Source organism: Monomorium pharaonis, chromosome 5 (assembly GCF_013373865.1).
Source record: "Monomorium pharaonis isolate MP-MQ-018 chromosome 5, ASM1337386v2, whole genome shotgun sequence".
Taxonomy (NCBI): Eukaryota; Metazoa; Arthropoda; class Insecta; order Hymenoptera; family Formicidae; genus Monomorium; species Monomorium pharaonis.
The window spans coordinates 28,195,658-28,213,717 of record NC_050471.1 but is presented as its reverse complement, the minus strand read 5'-3'; the positions used below and the strand labels follow the sequence as shown (position 1 = coordinate 28,213,717).

General features: G+C 34.3%; 5 protein-coding genes across 18 annotated transcripts; 2 read left to right on the top strand and 3 right to left on the bottom strand.

The window, feature by feature from the left end:
- Window positions 1-146: 146 nt before the first annotated feature.
- On the bottom strand, window positions 147-7,029 carry LOC105838973. 3 transcript variants are annotated; one of them, XM_012684942.3, is made up of 9 exons: window positions 6,892-7,029; window positions 5,702-5,888; window positions 5,421-5,630; window positions 4,445-4,620; window positions 3,431-3,765; window positions 2,440-3,065; window positions 1,661-2,157; window positions 1,232-1,476; window positions 147-805 (listed from the first exon to the last, which is right to left on the bottom strand). In XM_012684942.3, exons 2-9 carry the CDS (start codon window positions 5,828-5,830, stop codon window positions 612-614), a joined length of 2,412 nt encoding a protein of 803 aa, XP_012540396.1. In that variant the 5' UTR covers window positions 5,831-5,888; window positions 6,892-7,029; the 3' UTR covers window positions 147-611. The 3 variants fall into 3 exon arrangements, with proteins under 3 accessions (XP_012540396.1, XP_012540395.1, XP_036143524.1); XM_012684941.3 differs by having other exon boundaries at window positions 6,795-6,906; XM_036287631.1 differs by lacking the exon at window positions 6,892-7,029 and adding an exon at window positions 6,629-6,723.
- On the top strand, window positions 6,726-10,538 carry LOC105838974 (LDLR chaperone boca). 4 transcript variants are annotated; one of them, XM_012684947.3, is made up of 6 exons: window positions 6,726-6,824; window positions 7,926-8,171; window positions 8,468-8,542; window positions 8,918-9,078; window positions 9,180-9,321; window positions 10,289-10,538. In XM_012684947.3, exons 2-6 carry the CDS (start codon window positions 8,016-8,018, stop codon window positions 10,349-10,351), a joined length of 597 nt encoding a protein of 198 aa, XP_012540401.1. In that variant the 5' UTR covers window positions 6,726-6,824; window positions 7,926-8,015; the 3' UTR covers window positions 10,352-10,538. The 4 variants fall into 4 exon arrangements, with proteins under 4 accessions (XP_012540401.1, XP_028048257.1, XP_028048258.1 ...); XM_028192456.1 differs by lacking the exon at window positions 6,726-6,824 and adding an exon at window positions 7,104-7,241; XM_028192457.2 differs by lacking the exon at window positions 6,726-6,824 and adding an exon at window positions 7,271-7,684.
- On the bottom strand, window positions 10,491-11,560 carry LOC105838975 (mitotic-spindle organizing protein 1). Its single transcript, XM_012684948.3, has 2 exons — window positions 11,439-11,560; window positions 10,491-10,937 (listed from the first exon to the last, which is right to left on the bottom strand). Exon 2 carries the CDS (start codon window positions 10,913-10,915, stop codon window positions 10,664-10,666), a length of 252 nt encoding a protein of 83 aa, XP_012540402.1. The 5' UTR covers window positions 10,916-10,937; window positions 11,439-11,560; the 3' UTR covers window positions 10,491-10,663.
- A 418-nt stretch (window positions 11,561-11,978) lies between these two features.
- LOC105836915 lies at window positions 11,979-14,309 on the top strand. Of its 6 annotated transcripts, none has more exons than XM_012681279.3 (4): window positions 11,979-12,174; window positions 12,331-12,775; window positions 13,270-13,472; window positions 14,053-14,309. In XM_012681279.3, exons 2-4 carry the CDS (start codon window positions 12,345-12,347, stop codon window positions 14,097-14,099), a joined length of 681 nt encoding a protein of 226 aa, XP_012536733.1. In that variant the 5' UTR covers window positions 11,979-12,174; window positions 12,331-12,344; the 3' UTR covers window positions 14,100-14,309. The 6 variants fall into 6 exon arrangements, with proteins under 6 accessions (XP_012536733.1, XP_012536731.1, XP_012536730.1 ...); XM_012681277.3 differs by having other exon boundaries at window positions 12,318-12,775; XM_012681276.3 differs by having other exon boundaries at window positions 11,979-12,220; window positions 12,318-12,775.
- A 28-nt stretch (window positions 14,310-14,337) lies between these two features.
- On the bottom strand, window positions 14,338-18,051 carry LOC105836917 (ADP-ribosylation factor GTPase-activating protein 1). Of its 4 annotated transcripts, XM_028193077.2 has the most exons (10): window positions 17,900-18,018; window positions 17,511-17,594; window positions 17,242-17,273; window positions 16,672-16,953; window positions 16,135-16,343; window positions 15,702-15,816; window positions 15,522-15,611; window positions 15,170-15,229; window positions 14,791-14,972; window positions 14,338-14,657 (listed from the first exon to the last, which is right to left on the bottom strand). In XM_028193077.2, exons 4-10 carry the CDS (start codon window positions 16,822-16,824, stop codon window positions 14,441-14,443), a joined length of 1,026 nt encoding a protein of 341 aa, XP_028048878.1. In that variant the 5' UTR covers window positions 16,825-16,953; window positions 17,242-17,273; window positions 17,511-17,594; window positions 17,900-18,018; the 3' UTR covers window positions 14,338-14,440. The 4 variants fall into 4 exon arrangements, with proteins under 4 accessions (XP_028048878.1, XP_012536736.1, XP_036143525.1 ...); XM_012681282.3 differs by lacking the exon at window positions 17,242-17,273 and having other exon boundaries at window positions 17,900-18,051; XM_036287632.1 differs by lacking the exons at window positions 17,242-17,273; window positions 17,900-18,018 and adding an exon at window positions 17,745-17,876.
- Window positions 18,052-18,060: the final 9 nt, after the last annotated feature.

The following is an 18,060-nucleotide window of genomic DNA, read 5'->3' as shown; positions in this document are numbered from 1 at the left end:
CTGATTGGCTCGAATGATATATCACCAATCGTAAGCCAATGAGGATACGTAGTAAGACGCCTCGTATGCGATCTAGCATGAAAAATTGTATTGTGTGCCGAAGACTTTACTCTTAGTTATATAATAATAAGTGGAACTTTATTATATTTTTTATTCATTAATGGAATTTATTTTTTGTTCATTAAGACTATTAGAAAACAATTGTGCAATAGAAATCGAAACAAAGCCCAAAAAGGTCTTATTAATTTTTATCCTTTTTATATAGTTTCGTAATCTTGGAGTTTTTTTTACTTAAAAAGCTCTTGAAATTTTTGCTCAAAGTATAACAACGAGAAATTTCTGACCTAATAAAGTAAATATTATTTAAAAGAAAGGAATTTTTGAACTTCAAGTTTCGATTTCCTAATAAGTGATTTTCGAACATAAACAGGAAAGAGAGATATGTAAACATTATGTTATTATGCACTATTTACATTCAAACTAATCGTAAAAGTGACGTCATTTCGAGTAATTTTTGAGAAAAAAAGTAAAACGAAACTCCGTTAATGAACTCCGAACGATGGTGATGGTATGAGTGCAATATTGTACACGTTGCTTGCAAGCGAAAAAGATCAAAGTTTCCTCGGTCGACCCCGTTTCCGAGGTGATGCGACTTTACTTGGCCGGGCGCGCAGTTTCCGCCGCAGCATTGTGGACGAAGAGCTGCTGGAGTTGTGCCGTGTATCGTTGTGCATTCGCAAGTGTCGCAGAAATAGCAATCTGGACTTGATGAGCTTCTTGCAGATACGGCACTTGCGTAGTTGCTCTACAAGCAAAACAACGGAATTAGGAAGACAAGACTTATGGCCTTGAGTCTCACTGTTCATCACCTTCAAAGTATTTTTCAATATTTGATTTTGTGTAGAGAAGGGCCAATTAGAATTTATAAGTATTAAATTTTGAATTTATTATATATACTATAATTTTGTCTGTATACATATGATTTTATATATATATTATATATTCTGAAAGAAGGCTCAACTAGAACCTTCGAAATTAAATTAAACGTATCAATTTTTTAATTCTCAAATTTTTTAAACGTTATATTTATATTTAATTCAAAGATGGTTTCTAATTGAACCTTCTTCTTCGCTAGTACTTATATCCGTTTTTTTTACATTCAGTCAATATTAAAATCTGATATTCTGATCACTAGGTTTTTCTTTGATTTCAATACGTATATATAAGGCACCTGATTTCTTAGTGCCATGCTGCAAGCTATGCGCGTTTAATAGAGCGGTACTTGGGAACCACCGGCCGCAGTCCGCACAATTGAGTTTTTTCGTATCCAACGAGTAATTAATCTGTTTCCGTTTTCTCTTCACTCTGGCGAGCATACTGAGATCTGTCTTTGTCGTTTCGTCTTCGTCTGATTCCTCCTCCTCTTCCGTCGAAGTCATTCCCCTTTGAACTGATCTTAGGGATTTGCTCGAAGTCCTATCGAATAAATGAGAAATTAAGAAAAAATATTATATTTACTATGGTCCATTTGCTACAACGCATTTGGATCGTAGTTATAAATCATAACAAGCACACATCACAGAGTATTCGCGGAGGGGCCACTATACTTCTGACTAAAATAAGAACGAGAATATGTAGAAAAATTGATCGATACGCTTACTTTGCCGAAGAGAAGCTCAGCTTCTGCTTCTTTCTCTGTGAATGCGCCGAGCGAACGTGACGCGCCAGGGCAACAACCATATCAAATTTCTCCTGACAAATCTTACAGGTAAACTCCTTTTTGGCACTTTGATTTTCCTTGTCCTTTACCGATTTTCTCTTGTCAAGATTGAGAACCTTCTCCGGCGATTTTTGGCACACCAAGAGGTGCATTTTGAGAGTACGCCGGTACCGAAAGTTCTTAGAACAATATTTGCAACGTATCACGTTATTGAACTTTGTTAAACTACCACCAGGCTGCCATTCGTTATCCCTTTCCTCTTCCTCCTCATCGTCGCTGCTATCGTCGGAGTCAGAGTCCCTCACCATAATGATTTCGTTCTCTTTGTCGCTAGAATATTTATCGTCCTTGTTATCGTCCAGAGTGATTTCCACTATGTTTGCTCCTCTCGTTTGCTGCTCTTCCTCATCGACGTCCAAATCAATTACTTCTACGACCTGCGAGTTTCACAACCTGCATTAGAAATCTAACAAAGGAAGATACTTAACTCGGAAATTTAAAAAAATTATAAAACTTTGACAAAACATAAATAAAAAATGAACCAATTTTCAAAGATTGATTTTTTTATCCTTTCAAAGTAAATTTGGGCAGCAAAAAATTTATTAAATTTTATAGGATATAAATTGCTAAAGTTTTATAATGTCTAGTTGGAAATCTTTCTGTAAGCAGGAAGTAGATAGCTAGAATCCTTATTTACTGATCGTTTCTGAAGCAAATACCTTCCGCCGCTTCAGTTTTTTATCTTGCTTCGTTTGCCTAATCCCCTTTGAGTTGGCCATGGCGACGCGTATCTGCGACGACAACTGACGTCGTCGGACTGTACGTTTCTTGCCAGTTATCTCTTCGTTCATCATCGACGCGGGCTGAATGATGATCTCTCCGTCATCCCGATCCACTGAGATCAATTGCTGCTTGCGTGACCGCTTTACCTTCAATGGCGTCTGTGGGAGGTTCGTTGTTGCCGTCGATGGTGAATCAGTCAATGCGTCGATTAATCGTTGCCGATCCGCCTCCAAACTGGATGTTCGGTCAATCGTCGACGGCGGAGACTCACATTGATCTGTGTCCTCACTGAACGATGAACGTTTGACCTTAATCGAAGATTCATGCAAATTTTGCTGAATACTTGAGCAATCGTCTTGCAACTCGTTAGATCTCTTGTCATTCATTTCGAAAGATTTCTTACGGGAAATCTTCATATTTTGTAACGTCGTCAAGATCTCATCAAACGTCAGCTCCGAATCTGACTGATAATCAGCTTCTAGGAGGATATATTGCACTGTTGAATGTTCCACAAACTCGTCCTCTAATTTGAGATTATTTTGACTTTCGTCTGGTTGCTCAGCTAAAAAGATACACATTCTTCAGATCTTGTATCAAGATCTGAATTATATTGTTCTTCAGATCTTATGTTATAGTGTATATTTATATAAAAATTGTCATTATTTTGTATTTGTTATTTAAGCAAATTATGTAATAACAATTAGTCTTATATAACAAAATTAAGCAAAATAATTTTCGTAAAATTAAATATTATATTATTCTATATTCGTAAGTAATAAAAATTCTTATATAGAATAAAATATATCTCGTGTAGAAAAACAAATGTCTCCATGATCAATTTTTTCGACTAGATTAAAATTCTACAGAACAAATTAGTGTTTAAGTTTTAAAACAATTTTCACATTTTATCTAATCTTATATACGTACCAGCATTCACAAAATTGTCATCCATCATGAGATATGTAATATCCGAGTTGTTGACATCTGTGCCAACACTATCACTAAATTTCGAATTAATTTTAGTAAAGTCGCTAAAGTTTCGATAAGTTTCATAATTGTGTTCTATACTGTTCTCGTCCTGTACAACGTCCTTCTTACAATCGACTGATGTATCGCAGTCGGAAATCTTGTCGTTTATCTCTTCGGATTCCTCCTTGCGATAAAACGTTGGTGGTTCGGCGGTAAACACTCGTCTTTTCATCTGCGACGGTTTCTTGACCGTTCGTACGGCACCCTCGCCTATCAGACGTTCCACATCTGCTCTGTAATTGCATTCATGCTTGTAGTTCTGACAACAGACATACAAAACTAAATAAAAAGACAAAGGGACAAAAATTGAGATCATTACCTATAAAGAAAATTTCTTTTTCTTTTTGAGATCTAAAAAAATTTTTTAAAATCTAGCACGTCTTCTAACACTTAGGAATTGTATAATTACATAATCTGGTTTTTTTTTGGTACATGTACGAATTTAAGGCAATATTGGAAAAAGGAAAAAATTCATAATCTGCAGAAGTTTAACTTGAATCTCGATTTAATTTACTTTCTGTCTTTTTTTAATTCTTAGAACTAGAAATAGGTATAATCTTTAACTATTGAAGTATGGACTGCTAATTACCTAGATTTTTGTGTAATGGAGATGAAACGTTCCCCCAATGTTAAACTGGCAAAAAATGGAAACATTAAGCAAAATCCCGATGATAAAAGATGAGGAAAGAGATCTTTTACCATCAGGATCTTGCTTAATATTTCCATTTTCTGCCAGTTTAACATTGGGGGCGCGTTTCATCTCCATTACACAAAAACCTTTGCTGGAATAGGCAATTAGTAGTCCATACTTCTATAGTCAAAGGATATAATATATTAAACTGAGATCAAAGGTAATTTATATTGACGTAAATTTGCTTGAGCCAGATGAGTTTGCTTCCCTCATGGACTTACTTCATAAGAAACTGAAAGTTATTCGGAGGTTCATCGGATTCGCCATTGTAGACAGCTACAGCGAATACTTCGTCCGAGTCTTCCACGGAATAGAGAGCCAACTGTTGTCCTGCCGCGGTAACAAAAGTGGCGATTGTCTCCTCGTCATCCTCTTGCTCCTCGGATTCCTCATGTTCCTGACATATATAGACATATATATATATATATATGCAATCATTTTTATACAATGTTTTGACTATGTCAAAATAATTAAGATTTCCCACATAAGAATCAATAAGTCTGCTGAAAAAGAATCTGACATCAAATTGCTTTCTATCAGTTACATCATGAGTAATTTTGTTCTGACAAGAATTTTAAATCACAAAAAATGGGAAATATAAGAGTTCAACAAGAATAAAAAAATATAAATAAAAAGTATTACTATGTACTTTAAATATTTTCTTCTTCACTTTTATATTCTTAATGTTATTAGAAAAGATAAATGTTAAATAATACTGAATGAATAGATAGAAAATATAAAATTTTTGCAAAAACAAAAGTCTAAAGATTTATTTTTTTAGATTTTTAAAATATTAATCAAAGTCAAAAACTTTGTTTTTAAACTTACTTGTATCCATAGAAAAATTAACAAAGTATTTTAGTTAAAAATTCCCTGAGAATTCTGAGATTTTTCAAAGTAATTTTGTCAGAAAGAGAGAATTTAAATTTAAAAAATTTTACCAATAAATTCCTATAATAAAAATCCACAATTTTCAAGGATAAAAAATACTCTCTAAATATTCCAGATTTTTCTAGCTTTTCAGTAACAAATAACCTGAATTATCATATTTATACAATGGTTTAAAAATAAGAAAATTAAATTAAATTTTCAAATTTGTTTGCTTTTGTAAACAACTCTTCAATTGACTGTTATGTAGTATTAAGTAAATTGTCAGTTCAAGAATAAAGTAACATATCCAATTTAAAAAATGTGCACCTTTGTGACAGGTTCCTCGACATTCTCGCAAACCCACTTCTCAATGATTGACGAATCCTCCGTCAGCGGAACGGTGTCCATGGACTCTTCAAATTTGACCATATCACAGCCCTCTAGGCTCTGTACGAAATACATCGTTGACTTTGTCTGGTCAACTACTTCATCCAATGAATATCCGTTCGTATTCACAACTGCCTCCTCATTGACAACCTACAAAACACAAGAACATTGTTGATACATTGATACTAACTTATTTTGTTCAACATTATCCAATTCCATACCTGAGTTTCCCCAATGTCTTCTCCCTTCAATGTGCATTGTTGCAGTTCGTTCTCCATAAAAACAGGCTTCACAATTATTCCTTGGGACGCTACCCCTCCACAAATATCCAGCTCGCTGGTAAACGACATACCCAAGAACAATTCAATCTAACATTGTCAAATGTTGTTAAACCATCATGATTGGTGCCTGTAAAAATAGACAAAAATAACACTCCTCTGCTCAGGCCTGGCACAACAAGTGGCACAGAGGTTCAAGTAAAGAAAATTATTCAAATGACCATTTTGTTGCCTTCTTTTTTTTGCTGTATATGGTCAAAGTTAATAACGGTGAATATAAAAAAAAATTTAGCTATTAAGAATTACCTTCATTACTAAAATAATTTTTTTTTTTATTGAGAATAAACATTTTTCACTATTATACCACCCTTAGATAACTAAATACAACAATTCGAAATTCATATATCACTAGCACACATTTACCACATTTACGTGCTGTATTGTAAACTTTTTTTATCTTATCAATTATTTCACTCAAACGAGCAAGTGCATTATTTCAAAAATTTAACAGTACTTTTCTAGTTAAGATGTGTTGTTGTAAAGTTTCACTAACATCTGTTCATTTCTTCTATGTTTAATATGACAATAAAAACTGAAAAATCCTGAAAATTCATCAATTCCCATAAGAGCCCATGTTAATAAAATATTTAATATCTAAATAACTAGCTAGTTCAGTTTTCTAAAATTTTGACAGTCAATTTATATCATTAATTTAAACTTCTCTACAAAATTTCATGAAAATCTGTTCATTTTGATTTAGCAGCGGAACTCCCTTAAACGATCTAACATGACACATTGAACGTGCAATTCGCTAAAAGCGAGTACATTTGATCATAGGTGAGTTTTTTAATTCATTAATTGATTAATTGCCTTAAATCGCACAGCTTCAAGTTGTATTACAGTTGTACTGCAAGCACAAGCTTTTACAGAGTAGTTGCACTTGCGCATAATGTTATGGATCAATCGATGGCTTAAACAGAGTTCCACCTTATTCTGAATATATCCAATTATTTCTAAACAATCAGACGTCACATACCCAAATAGGCACGCATGTACACATACACAGGTACGTAGATGCACGTGAAATACCGAATCATTCATCTGTTTTGCTACACATATTAACACAATTTTACCTGGTACACAATATGGTAAGTAAATCAATTATTTTCACAAGCGGCGTCCGCCAACACGCACATTAGCGTCATTAAAATCTTAATTGCCGACAGGTTTGATCACTGAAGGGCAGACAGCCCTGTCACGGACGACGGTCTGTCGTTTGGGTTCCTATTGTCCGTTGCCGTAGCCGAACGAGCTAGTCCGCGGGACCGTGATCGGATTGTCCCTGAGGACGAGCGAATCCCCGAGCGGCTTTAAATGCGTTGCGTAAACCGTACACCGTTCGCGGAGGTTATACTCGTCTCGCGATTGCGACTCGAGGCGCGGGGAAAGGCGGGATCGGCGGTGGATGCATACTTGCTGATGTGTGCGTATGCATTGACACATGCATGTATATATGCATGTATGGACGCACGTAAATACGCGCACGATCGGACGCTCTCGTTTCCGCCGCGTTCCGCGAGCGGGGGTTGCGGCGGCGCGACCGTCGTTTCGCGACGACCGGCAATGCAGCGTTCGTGGGCAAAAAGAAAATATACTAAATTCACGACTCGCGATGGCAAACAAGATAAATATATCGGCGGCCGCGAAATACACACGCGGTTCGCCGTAATTTTTTTTTGCGTGTCCTTCCCTCCCGCCGCCGATTTTCCATTGATCGCCAATCGCGAACCGCGCGTGTGGTGCGAGTCTACCGCGCTGATTGGTCGAATCACCATTGTAGAATGATCAGTTGAAAATTATAGTTTAATCGTATAGATGTCGTTAGTCTGTCTCACTACCAGATTTTGGTTTACATGCTCCTTCCTGGTATGTATTCTTTACTCGATAATTTTAGTTTGATATCGAGGTAAACGTAACCTCAAAATACTTATTGATGTGTTCGGAAAGTATTCTGTATCCACTAGCGGATGTGACACATTAAGCATACACACAAAAAAAAAAATTGATGTGTTTGGATTAGTGAGATGACATTCTAGTTGGTTTTCGGTTGTTGAGCCAAATAGAAATTTAACTGTTTGTTCGAATGAAGGTCTCTTTGAATTTTCAGACATATCTGTGATGGTGTTTAATCGTGTTGTGTGACACGTCACGATAAATTGTTCCTATTAGAAATATAATTTTTTCTTAAAATTACAAAATGGAATTGAGGATAATTTCCTGGATCTTGGGCCTGTTTATACTCGTGATGGCGATGACGTCGGCTGCTAAGGAACAAAAAAAGAAATCTTGGCGTGACAAGGATATACGAGACATGACGGACGCTGACCTGGAACATCTGCTGGAACAGTGGGAAGTACGGCCGTTACGTTGAATTATCAGATAAATTAATATATGTACTTCCTGTTTGTTGTCATAGGCCGGAATTCATAGTCGAATCTTATTCAAGTTCCAGCTTAAGCACGATCTTGAGACGTCAATGCTGTTATCTCATTGGTTAAGTAAGTCTCAAGTCGGCTCGAAGCTAGACTTAAGACAATGCTTGAGCTTAAGATCGGTCTATGAATCCCGTCCCTAGTATGACTGTATGATTATACCAATAGAGTAAAAACGATATGAATGAACTTTTTTGTGATTAATGTAATATTCTAGGAAAACGATGAACCTTTGGAACCAGACGAGTTGCCAGAACACCTGAGACCTGCTCCAAAGATAGATGTATCCAAGGTAAAAATTCTATTCTTAGAAACTATTAAACACAGAGTTAATAAAGTTATAGTTTTTAAATTCTATTTTTACAATTTTATTTTTAAAAACTTTATTAAACAGTTTTTAAAACTGTTAGTTAAAACGTAAGCAATGGAAAATTTTAAAAGAGCGTTAGATAGATTTGAACTCGGGATCTATCGTTCCACACGATAGCTCTATTCCATCCACTTATAAATCCCAAGATTAGAACCATAGGGCTCTGTTTTATCAATACAAGTCCTTTCGATTCAAGATATCTTACAAAAGAAAAAAATAAATTAAGTGAATTTATTTAGTCTAAATGTTTCAAGTTTATCTGTCTTAACACTTAAAACTGTACCATCTATTTCATAGTTAGACTTAAAAAATCCAGAGAGCGTACTGAAAGCAACAAAGAAGGGAAAAAGCGTTATGATGTTCGTAAATCTTGATCCAAGTATCTTAGAAGAGCAAGCCGACATCACGACGCGTATCTGGCAAACTGGTCTACAAAACAATCATATTACTGTAGAAAGGTAGAGCATCATTATCCGAGATCTAAGATACTATGTAGACATCTTGAAAGCATTCCAGGATACAATGGATTAACAAGTTTAATATGGTTAACATTGTGCAGATATCCGATTGAAAATAAACGTTACATATTCATGTTCCACGACGGAGCTCAGGCTATCGAAAGTAAAAACTATTTGCTGCAACAACCTGAAATAGCTCATATCACTATCGAAGGGCAGACATATTATCCGCCATTATCAAAGGTAACGATAATGTAATGACAAGTATTCTTCTATTGACTACCTTGTGTACTTTTAGACTTACGACTGATATACTGTTAAGTATCACCAATAGATTATAATGAAGCTTGTCAACTTGTTGATTGAATTAAATAATACTAAATGTGATAATAGGATTATATTTTTAGGAAAAGATAGTATTCTTTTTAATTACTTAATAAAGTTAAATCCATGTTAAGTTAAATATTAATTTTATAATGGTAAATATTTATGATTTGGTAATAAGCCTTTGGCACACAATACGATTTTTCATGCTAGATCGCATACGAGGCGTTTTACTACATATCCTCATTGGCTTATGATTGGTGACATAATCATCCGAGCCGATCAGGACACGTATTAAGATGCTTCGTATACGATCTAGCATGAAAAATCGTATCGTGTACTGAAGGCTTAATTAAGAAGTTACCTTAAAAAAGTATGTAATGAATTCTATTTTACGCGATGCCGATTGATTCTCTCGCTGCGCTTATTTCGTGTTGCGAGAGTAATTGTCATTGCGTTTACGATTGAATTTTGACAGCTGTCAAATTTGTACAAATGGTTATCTATACAATTATCGTTGGAGTTTATTTTTAAGAAGTAAAAAATAAAAAGTTAAATAGCGCACGCCTGTAGTGTTAGTATAAATTAAATAATAAAATTAATTTTTTAATTCAATTAATTATTTTTAAAACAAACTTGAATTTAATTAGTTTTTTTCTAAGTTGAAAATGTAAAAGAAAAAATATTTCCATATATAAAAATAATACTTTATTTTATATAGATTAAAAATTTACAAATAACTAAATAATGTATATCAGTTTTAATTAATATTGGATTTGTGAATTTAATTTACGACCGAAATCTCGAAACGTAACCCAGCTGTAAATAGAGGCATATACGTTTGTAAATTTTCTTGCAAGATATAAAGCAAACGTTCTGTTTCCAGGGACAAAACTTCATCGTCGACGAGTCATTGAAAAAGCCAAGCACAGAGAAAAGCGAGCTTTGAATCTTGACGCGTTACTGCATTTTCGTTTATCTATCTACTTATCTACCTATCTTTGTACAAAAAGTACTCTTTTAAGAGTATATATTTTTTAGTTGTTTTTGATATATTTTTTTCAGTGTACACAAGCTTTTGTCAAAAGTTAAATTTATACTGTGCGTTTATTACCATAATAAATCATATAAATAAAGTAACTTTATATATATATATATATATATATAATATACATTTGAGAGTATTTATTGAACGCAAAGATGGAGATTCTGTGGAGAGTGTAGCAGGAAAGGTAGCAGCAGTGTCATGTTTATTTCATGTTTACTTGGTCGCATTGGTTTTGTTAATGGATGCATCTGTCAGCTGCGTGTCAGTATTCATCTCCTTGACCTCGCGCTGGAGCTCTTTCACCACGCCAGCGAGGGCATGCGGATTCACCCCGTTCTCGCAAAGCCTGATGCAGATGCTCAGAGTAGTTGGGTCGAGATTCGTATTCAGCAGCTTCGAGATTTGATAGAGAGTTTGGAACGTTTTACGAGCGGCGTTCACCTGGTGATTCACAGGCTCCGGCATGCTGGCTCGCTTCCGCTCCTTTCTAAAAACAAATAAGGTATATGTGTACTTGATTTGCAACAAACATCAAAAATTTGGAATTTATGTAATAAGATTTATAAATAATAATAAAATTAATAAGTTTATAAACAGTAATTGTGTTCGATTAATTGAGAAGGATAAAGTGAGTAAATACTTTTGAGGAGTGGTATATTTTACAATTTCAAGATTTAGAAAAATAAACATTGATGGTTCAACGAAGTTTCCTAATAATAGGCCTATTCTTTTTCGCTGTACTTTCAAACTAGTACAATAAGTTGAAATGAGAAAAAATATAGGCACTTGTCTTGCTTTAACTTATTGCACCAGTGCAGCTAAAAAGAACAGGCCAACATGTGAACACATTAGGAAAAATAGCAAAAGAGAAAACCTTCAATCACGAATCGAAGGTTAGTTTCTCTCAAGTTTTCCTTGCAACAAAAAACCGTTTACCTACTTAAAGCCATTTATTATTCTCCTAATCCCGTGCGATTTGAATACTCACTCGCCGAGATTGGACAGCTTTATAATGGAGAATCACGCACATCCGTTGGAAAAAAGAGATCTCGATCCGAGAAAAACACGCCAAACAAAACACCAACGTCTCGGACACTGGGGACACTGATAGCAAGAATATAAACACAACATTGACTAGGGAAAAAAATTATTTATTTGTCACATGGTAGCCAACTTCCCGAAAGGTGATTGGCTCGTACGAGATTCTCACCAAAACTCGATCGCCGCCAACTTCACGCCGTCCGATGGAGAGAGACGAATAGTGAGCAGTGAGATGAGATGAGGTGAGGCGTGTATATTATTGACATCGACATATAGAATGGACTGAGCATTGCGATAGGTTAGCGCGCGCCTGCTTTAGAGTGAGAGGTACTACACCTGAGGCCTATATTTGTCTCTTTTGCAAGCTTCTGATTTGTTATTTCGTCCCCCTCCATTCACGGAAGAGGACGAAATAACAAATCAGAAGCTTGCAAGAGAGACAAACATAGGCCTCAGGTGTAGTACCTCTCACTCTAAAGCAGGCGCGCGCTTGCCCATCGCAATGCTCAGTCCATTCTATATGTCGATGATTATTGAAAAGAAACAGAGAAAAAAGATTTTGTAATTATAATCGAGACAACGCATCGCTCGCACGATAATTAACGAAGAGGACTGAATACTGTATTTTGACGGAATTTTTATCCAGAAGATACATTCTAATCTTTAAAATGAATGCTCTGAAAGTATCCTAACCTAGTCTGATCTTGTTATTGGAATAACTTTAATATCGTAAATAACTTTAATTTGATGAAATTTTGATATTTAACATTTGTTATTGTGAATTTTGAAAACATTTTGACTAGTAACTTTATCAACATTTTATTAGTTTTAATTTCCAGGAGCAACTATTAAAATGGGGAAAAAGAGGAAGCATGTGGGAATCTGCGATGAGGGAAAGCATGATCAGGAAAAGCTCGATAAGGATAATTACGACAAAGAACAGCTCGAAAAGGAAAAGCGTGATAAGGAAAAAGATGAGCAAGAGCTTCCCTTTGGGAGCAGGAAGCACACGCTTACAATATTGAATGCTCTGTTTAATCGTGGACATCAGAATGTCTTTCCTGAGGACATCATTCCAGGCATATCTCCGCAAGAGTATCATTCTAAAATGAACTCAACATTTGAATTTACGAAGAATGTTGTCAAGGACACAGCTTCGATAGTTCACTGGTTAAACAATGGTTTGTTTCTGGAAGACGAATGTAACATACCTATGGCATTGCTGTTTATTGCATGGTACGAACAACATCCAACGCCCCGAAAAAATGTGGAATGCGACTTTAGGTACAATGTACAGAACATAATCCAAAATTTCTCGTTATACATTTTCTATTTATGTATATTTAATTCTATTGTTACTTGATGTAATGTATATATTAACTCGCAGGCATTAGCGTGAAGGTCAAATTGATTTATAATCCAGATTTATAAGAATAAATTTTTCTAATTAAATATATTACATAAATATCTTTAAATAAATTTTTTTTCAAGAACATCTTAGTTTCAAAAATTATATTTAATTTAATTATATTGAATTTCAGATTTATAATCTTGAATAATAATTTAATATAATTAATATAACTTTTCATATTTTTAATGTTTGAAAGTTATTGTTTTATGTTTAAAATATGTCTCAGCTTACAGTTATAAATAAATATTGAAACATTTACGTTTACGAGTTAAACAATATATTTATTCTTTGCTTTATATCAGATATTTAGTCTTTGAATTCATAAAAGTGTTGAGTAAATTAATGATAATTGATGTATGGTTTGCAGAGAAGTATATGAATTTCTTTACAAAGTGACGACAAATCAACCAGTTCCGTATCTTTCGGAGAATTCTGCTAATGTCTTATACGAACTATTGTCTGACTTAATAGACGAAGTATGGCCAGATACGCAACTGGAACTTATGAACTTTATAGGGCATCTGAATTTGTATAATAGACCAGCAGCCAGGAAAACGTATCCTGGAAAAAGTTAGTTTCTATTAATTTGTTCATATTTATATATAATGATATATTGCATCTGCCTGTTTAATAATTATATTGTTTGAATATTTTTTATTGTAGTAGGGAAAGAATAATTTTATATTTAAAAAAATTTATTAATGTGTTTACACAATTATTTTATAATATACAATATGTATAATATTTCTGGTAATGCAAACAATAATATAAAAGTCTTTAAAACATTTCGCATTTAGAATTTTTCGTTTTTAATTTTAGAATGCTATTATGTGATACTATCGTTATTGAAAATTATATTTACAATATAATTTCATTGTATTTATAATTTAGTGATATTTATTTATAAAAAACTATGTAGTTTAGATCTTAAACACAATCTAATTATTAACTTAAAAGAAAAGAAAATAAGCCATCAAATTCAATTTGGGGACTCTATACATCAAATTTATGTACGATAGTATTCTATCTATAGCATATGCTTAGATTGGTCAATTGTTTGAATTATTTAACCATTAATAAATCCTTTAAACAAGATTAATTTTTATAGTATTTATGCGGTTGTTTAAATAATCGTTACTAATTATTTCAGAGGCAAAGCTGAATAGCAAGGAAAGAACGGAGAATTGTTCGGCCTAGTTCTAAAGATCATATTAATTTTAGATCTAAGAATCTTTAAAGTTTCTTGATTTTAAAATCTTTTAAAATTTAAATTATTTTTAATTATAAGATCGAGATTGTAACATTTGAAAATAAATAATTGCAATTGTTTTATAAGTCGATATGCTAATAAATAATTCGTTATTTATTGCACGAATTACTGAATAAAATTATAATCTACAAGGAAAATGGATTAATCAAAAGAGAAACACTCGTGTAAGGGTGTGCATCCGTTCTCTTTTTAATTCTCTTCAATGCTCTTTAAAATTAACATATCCCAATATCCTCATTTCTTAATTCGCGCTAATAATATACCAAGGTTAATTATTTAGTATTTCCCAGGCGTCGTCTTCTGCTTTCGAGTTCCAATTCTGTTGCGTTTTATTGTCCGTTTCGAAATTAATCAACGATTCTTCCTTTTTTTCCACCTTTAGTTGCCTCTTCGAAGTTACTGTTTTGCTCGTGTGTTTCGCGTCGTTGCCCCAGTCCCAATCGCAATTCGACATGTTTGAGGAATCTCCAGCGGAAATGTTACTTCTGAAACGAGCAAGGAATAAATTTTGCAAAATAAATTGAATTTTACTAGCGCTCAGTAGAACTGATATTGTGATAATGAAAATTTATTTTTATAAGTATTTTTGTAGATTAGGAATTTAGAAGAAAAACGTACTTTGAACTGGAGCTTCTTACGAGAGATGATTTTTCATTGGAGCGATTCGATTGTATCGAATCGTTATTCTGATACGTGTTAGGAGAATATTGATATCGGTCCATGGAATCATAATGTCTTTGTTCTGCTGAATTGGTCCCTGCAATGTCACCCCATCCTCCCCGTCTCGTTATATCCCCAACCTGTGTATTATTTTTTTATGTCATAAGATTTTATTTTAATTTAATAAGATTATAATGTGTGTGTGTGTGTGTGTGTGTGTGTGTGTGTGTGTGTGTGTGTGTGTGTGTGTGTGTGTAAAATATTTTCTGACATCTGATCTTAATGAGCATAAAATAATGTCAGAAATAGAACAAAAGGCAAACGAAAGAATTAATACCTTTGTAACCAAATGATTGACTTGAGCTCCTACGTCTTCTAATAATGTGCCATCTCGAACCTAATGATGTGATACAAAAAGAGAAACGAAATAAAAATATGACTTAAAAATAAGATTTGATGAAAGAGAAATTAATAAAAATAAATTTAGAATAATAACGATAAATAATTAATATGCTTGACATTTATCTTAAATAAATTTATACATGATAATTCCAACTATATATATATAGACAAAAAATAAATAACCTGTTGACATTTTAATCTGTTCTTTAATATTATTAAAAAAAAGAACTTTTAATTTTTTATTAGATTACATCCGAGATATTCTTTCTCGAAATTTATACATTTACCTTTTGTGTTGCGAGTCCTCCGATCTTGATTGCGTTCTCGGTAGCTTTGCTCGCTATTTTCGATGCCGAGGAAGAGAATATTGACCAGCCCTAAAATAGAGTAAGAAATAATGGATCAATTTGTTAATTATAAATTACAAAAGTAAACATTCATAATTCAAAATTAATATTAAATCGTACAGTCGCTAGTGATGATACTGCAGTGTCGAACAATTCCTGGGATGAACTTTTTGGTGGTGGATCCATTTGATAACCAAAACCGCCGTATTTACCACCTTGATTAGGTGGAATATTACTAAAAACATAATATAATTATTTCTTTCATCTTTTTTAATGTTAAATTCTTACATGCATTTTTTGTTTCCATTTGTTGTTTAATGACTTTATTATATATTTTTTAAGCGTTTTAATCATATTCATCAAAATGGTATTGTTAAATATAAGAAATTCGAATAGAATAGCAAGATTAAATCTTATTCATTTTTTTCATTCGTTCAAATCCTCGCATATAACATTTATTTGCACACCTGGTTGTTCAATGTGTTATAATATATTAAATACCGTGTCATAATGCGCCTGACGAAGAAAATAGAAGCTAAAATATTAGACTTACTCTGGACGAGTAGCATTTTCATTTTGTTTCCTCGCGAAAAAGGATTCTGTCTGCATCTTCAGATTGTTCGAGTCCATATTTTGGTAAGAAGAGGACAAGTCGCTCTGATACGAGTGCTCTTGCCTACTTCTAATGAACATTGACGGTTCGAAATCCTTTGCTGTCGAACTACTCGGACTCCAGAGCTCTCCTCTCGCCAATGTAGCAATCTAAGCAAAATAGTGTTTATTTAAGCAATTGATGCGACTTTCACACCTATGTTCATCAGTGTAGTTTAATTTACTTCTTATCTTTTAAATAATTCTTATATAAAAAGCAAATTAACTCATTTTTACAAATGTGTTAATATTTTACATGTTAAATTTCTAGTTCTTAAAGTAATTTTTGAATCAGGTAGAAAATTGCTGTCTAATTTTTGATATTTTCAAATGTACAATATAAAACTATTTGTAATTTTCTTTTTACTATTTTAAAAATAGTTGTGGTTCGAGAATTAATATACAATGGTGGAAACATTGTGGGAAAATCTTTTTCTACCTTGTCCCTGTACAGTGCCGCTGCCTTTGTATTGTAACGCTGTGAGATGGACATAGATTCCTCCCAGTCGGGCTGACTCTCAAAGAACTCCCGGGCATTTCTGTTGCCACCGACCTTCATCTTCTCAAGTTCTATGTCCTTCCACTTATCCATAGAAATAGAGCGGACGAATGACAAGTGTACGCCTAGACCGCGATGCTTCCCAGAACACTCTAGGCATATCCAAATGCCATAGGTTACTGATACCCATTGCGGATTATGACTGCCGCATTCAAAGCATTTCTACAAATGTGCAAGAAAAAAAAATATATCTTACAATCGCGAAAAAAGTCAGTTGCAAGGAGTTATTTATTGATTAATTTCATCTTCTTAATACATATTAATGAAAAATTAGTAAACTTATTAATATACACAAAGCTGAACTATGGTATGACATAATACAAATTACATTTACTGTTGAAATTTAAATTAAAAAGTCGTCCATTACAATTAACATTTGACTGGAACTTACTCCAAGCAAATATTTAATGTTTATAATCGTAAAAAGAGAAAGAGAAGCAATTTATATACTTTTTAAAACTTGTTCTTGATAATGCAAAGTGCTGCAACAAACAATACAAATTACATTAGTTCTGGATTAGGAAATGGGAGTTGAGGTTTAAATTTAAAGATCTGCTACAAGTAACAGTTAAGTGCTGTTCAGGATTTATAGCTATGGACTTGAAATGAAATCATCTCTTCAACATAGGATCAAGACTCTCGACACTCTCATTTAATATCCAATTTTTATTCCCATTAAATCCACACGTCCTTGTCGTCCTTTTCTCGATCAAACTTACATTGTTCTCGTCCCTCGGCTTCAGTTCACTCAGCACTCGTCGCGTCCGTGGGCTGGCCATGGTGTCATCAGTTCGTCAAAGGTGCTGAAAGAAGACCGAGGAATCAGATATGTCAAGCTAGAAGCGCTAGTAGGTTAAACAGCGTTTTCCGAAACGCTGACGATTTCCTCGCGGTCTCCTGCAGTCGCTCGGGCTCGACACGCGGGACAGGGAAAGTTAAAGGGCATCATGTACCTCGCGACTGTTGGCAGACGCGCTCGGCGAGGCTGAAACGTGGACGAGTCGCGACGGAGGCCCGAGTCTCGAAGTTCTCGCGAACGGACTCGTTGCGAGCGATCATCGGTCTCGCACGAGTCACCGCGCGTAAGGTAGTCCGCAGAGACTCTCACCTATAAGCTACGAAGTCATTATGTCGGACAGTTCTTCTTCCTGTCTTCTTCCGGGACGGCGGAGGATCGGATCCTACGTGGACATATTGTAGGCAGAAGTCGGACACAGATTTTTGCGCCTAGGGACTGCTGGCTGGACTGGCGTTGGTCGTTGGTCGTCG

What these genes read in the sequence shown, in the direction of transcription:
- LOC105836915 (XM_012681279.3), top strand. Translation starts at nt 12,345, where the DNA reads ATGGGGAAAAAGAGGAAGCATGTGGGAATCTGCGATGAGGGAAAGCAT. An exon ending in AATGTGGAATGCGACTTTAG is followed by an intron (nt 12,776 to 13,269) that starts GTACAATGTACA and finishes TATGGTTTGCAG; the next exon opens with AGAAGTATATGAATTTCTTT. An exon ending in GAAAACGTATCCTGGAAAAA is followed by an intron (nt 13,473 to 14,052) that starts GTTAGTTTCTAT and finishes TAATTATTTCAG; the next exon opens with AGGCAAAGCTGAATAGCAAG.
- LOC105838975 (XM_012684948.3), bottom strand. Translation starts at nt 10,915, where the DNA reads ATGCCGGAGCCTGTGAATCACCAGGTGAACGCCGCTCGTAAAACGTTC.
- LOC105838974 (XM_012684947.3), top strand. Translation starts at nt 8,016, where the DNA reads ATGGAATTGAGGATAATTTCCTGGATCTTGGGCCTGTTTATACTCGTG. An exon ending in CAAAGATAGATGTATCCAAG is followed by an intron (nt 8,543 to 8,917) that starts GTAAAAATTCTA and finishes TCTATTTCATAG; the next exon opens with TTAGACTTAAAAAATCCAGA. An exon ending in AATCATATTACTGTAGAAAG is followed by an intron (nt 9,079 to 9,179) that starts GTAGAGCATCAT and finishes AACATTGTGCAG; the next exon opens with ATATCCGATTGAAAATAAAC.
- LOC105838973 (XM_012684942.3), bottom strand. Translation starts at nt 5,830, where the DNA reads ATGTCGTTTACCAGCGAGCTGGATATTTGTGGAGGGGTAGCGTCCCAA. An exon ending in AAAAACTGAAGCGGCGGAAG is followed by an intron (nt 2,158 to 2,439) that starts GTATTTGCTTCA and finishes TGAAACTCGCAG; the next exon opens with GTCGTAGAAGTAATTGATTT. An exon ending in CTGAGCTTCTCTTCGGCAAA is followed by an intron (nt 1,477 to 1,660) that starts GTAAGCGTATCG and finishes TTTATTCGATAG; the next exon opens with GACTTCGAGCAAATCCCTAA.
- LOC105836917 (XM_012681282.3), bottom strand. Translation starts at nt 17,570, where the DNA reads ATGGCCAGCCCACGGACGCGACGAGTGCTGAGTGAACTGAAGCCGAGG. An exon ending in AGCCGAGGGACGAGAACAAT is followed by an intron (nt 16,954 to 17,510) that starts GTAAGTTTGATC and finishes GCACATTTGTAG; the next exon opens with AAATGCTTTGAATGCGGCAG. An exon ending in CGGCACTGTACAGGGACAAG is followed by an intron (nt 16,344 to 16,671) that starts GTAGAAAAAGAT and finishes TATTTTGCTTAG; the next exon opens with ATTGCTACATTGGCGAGAGG.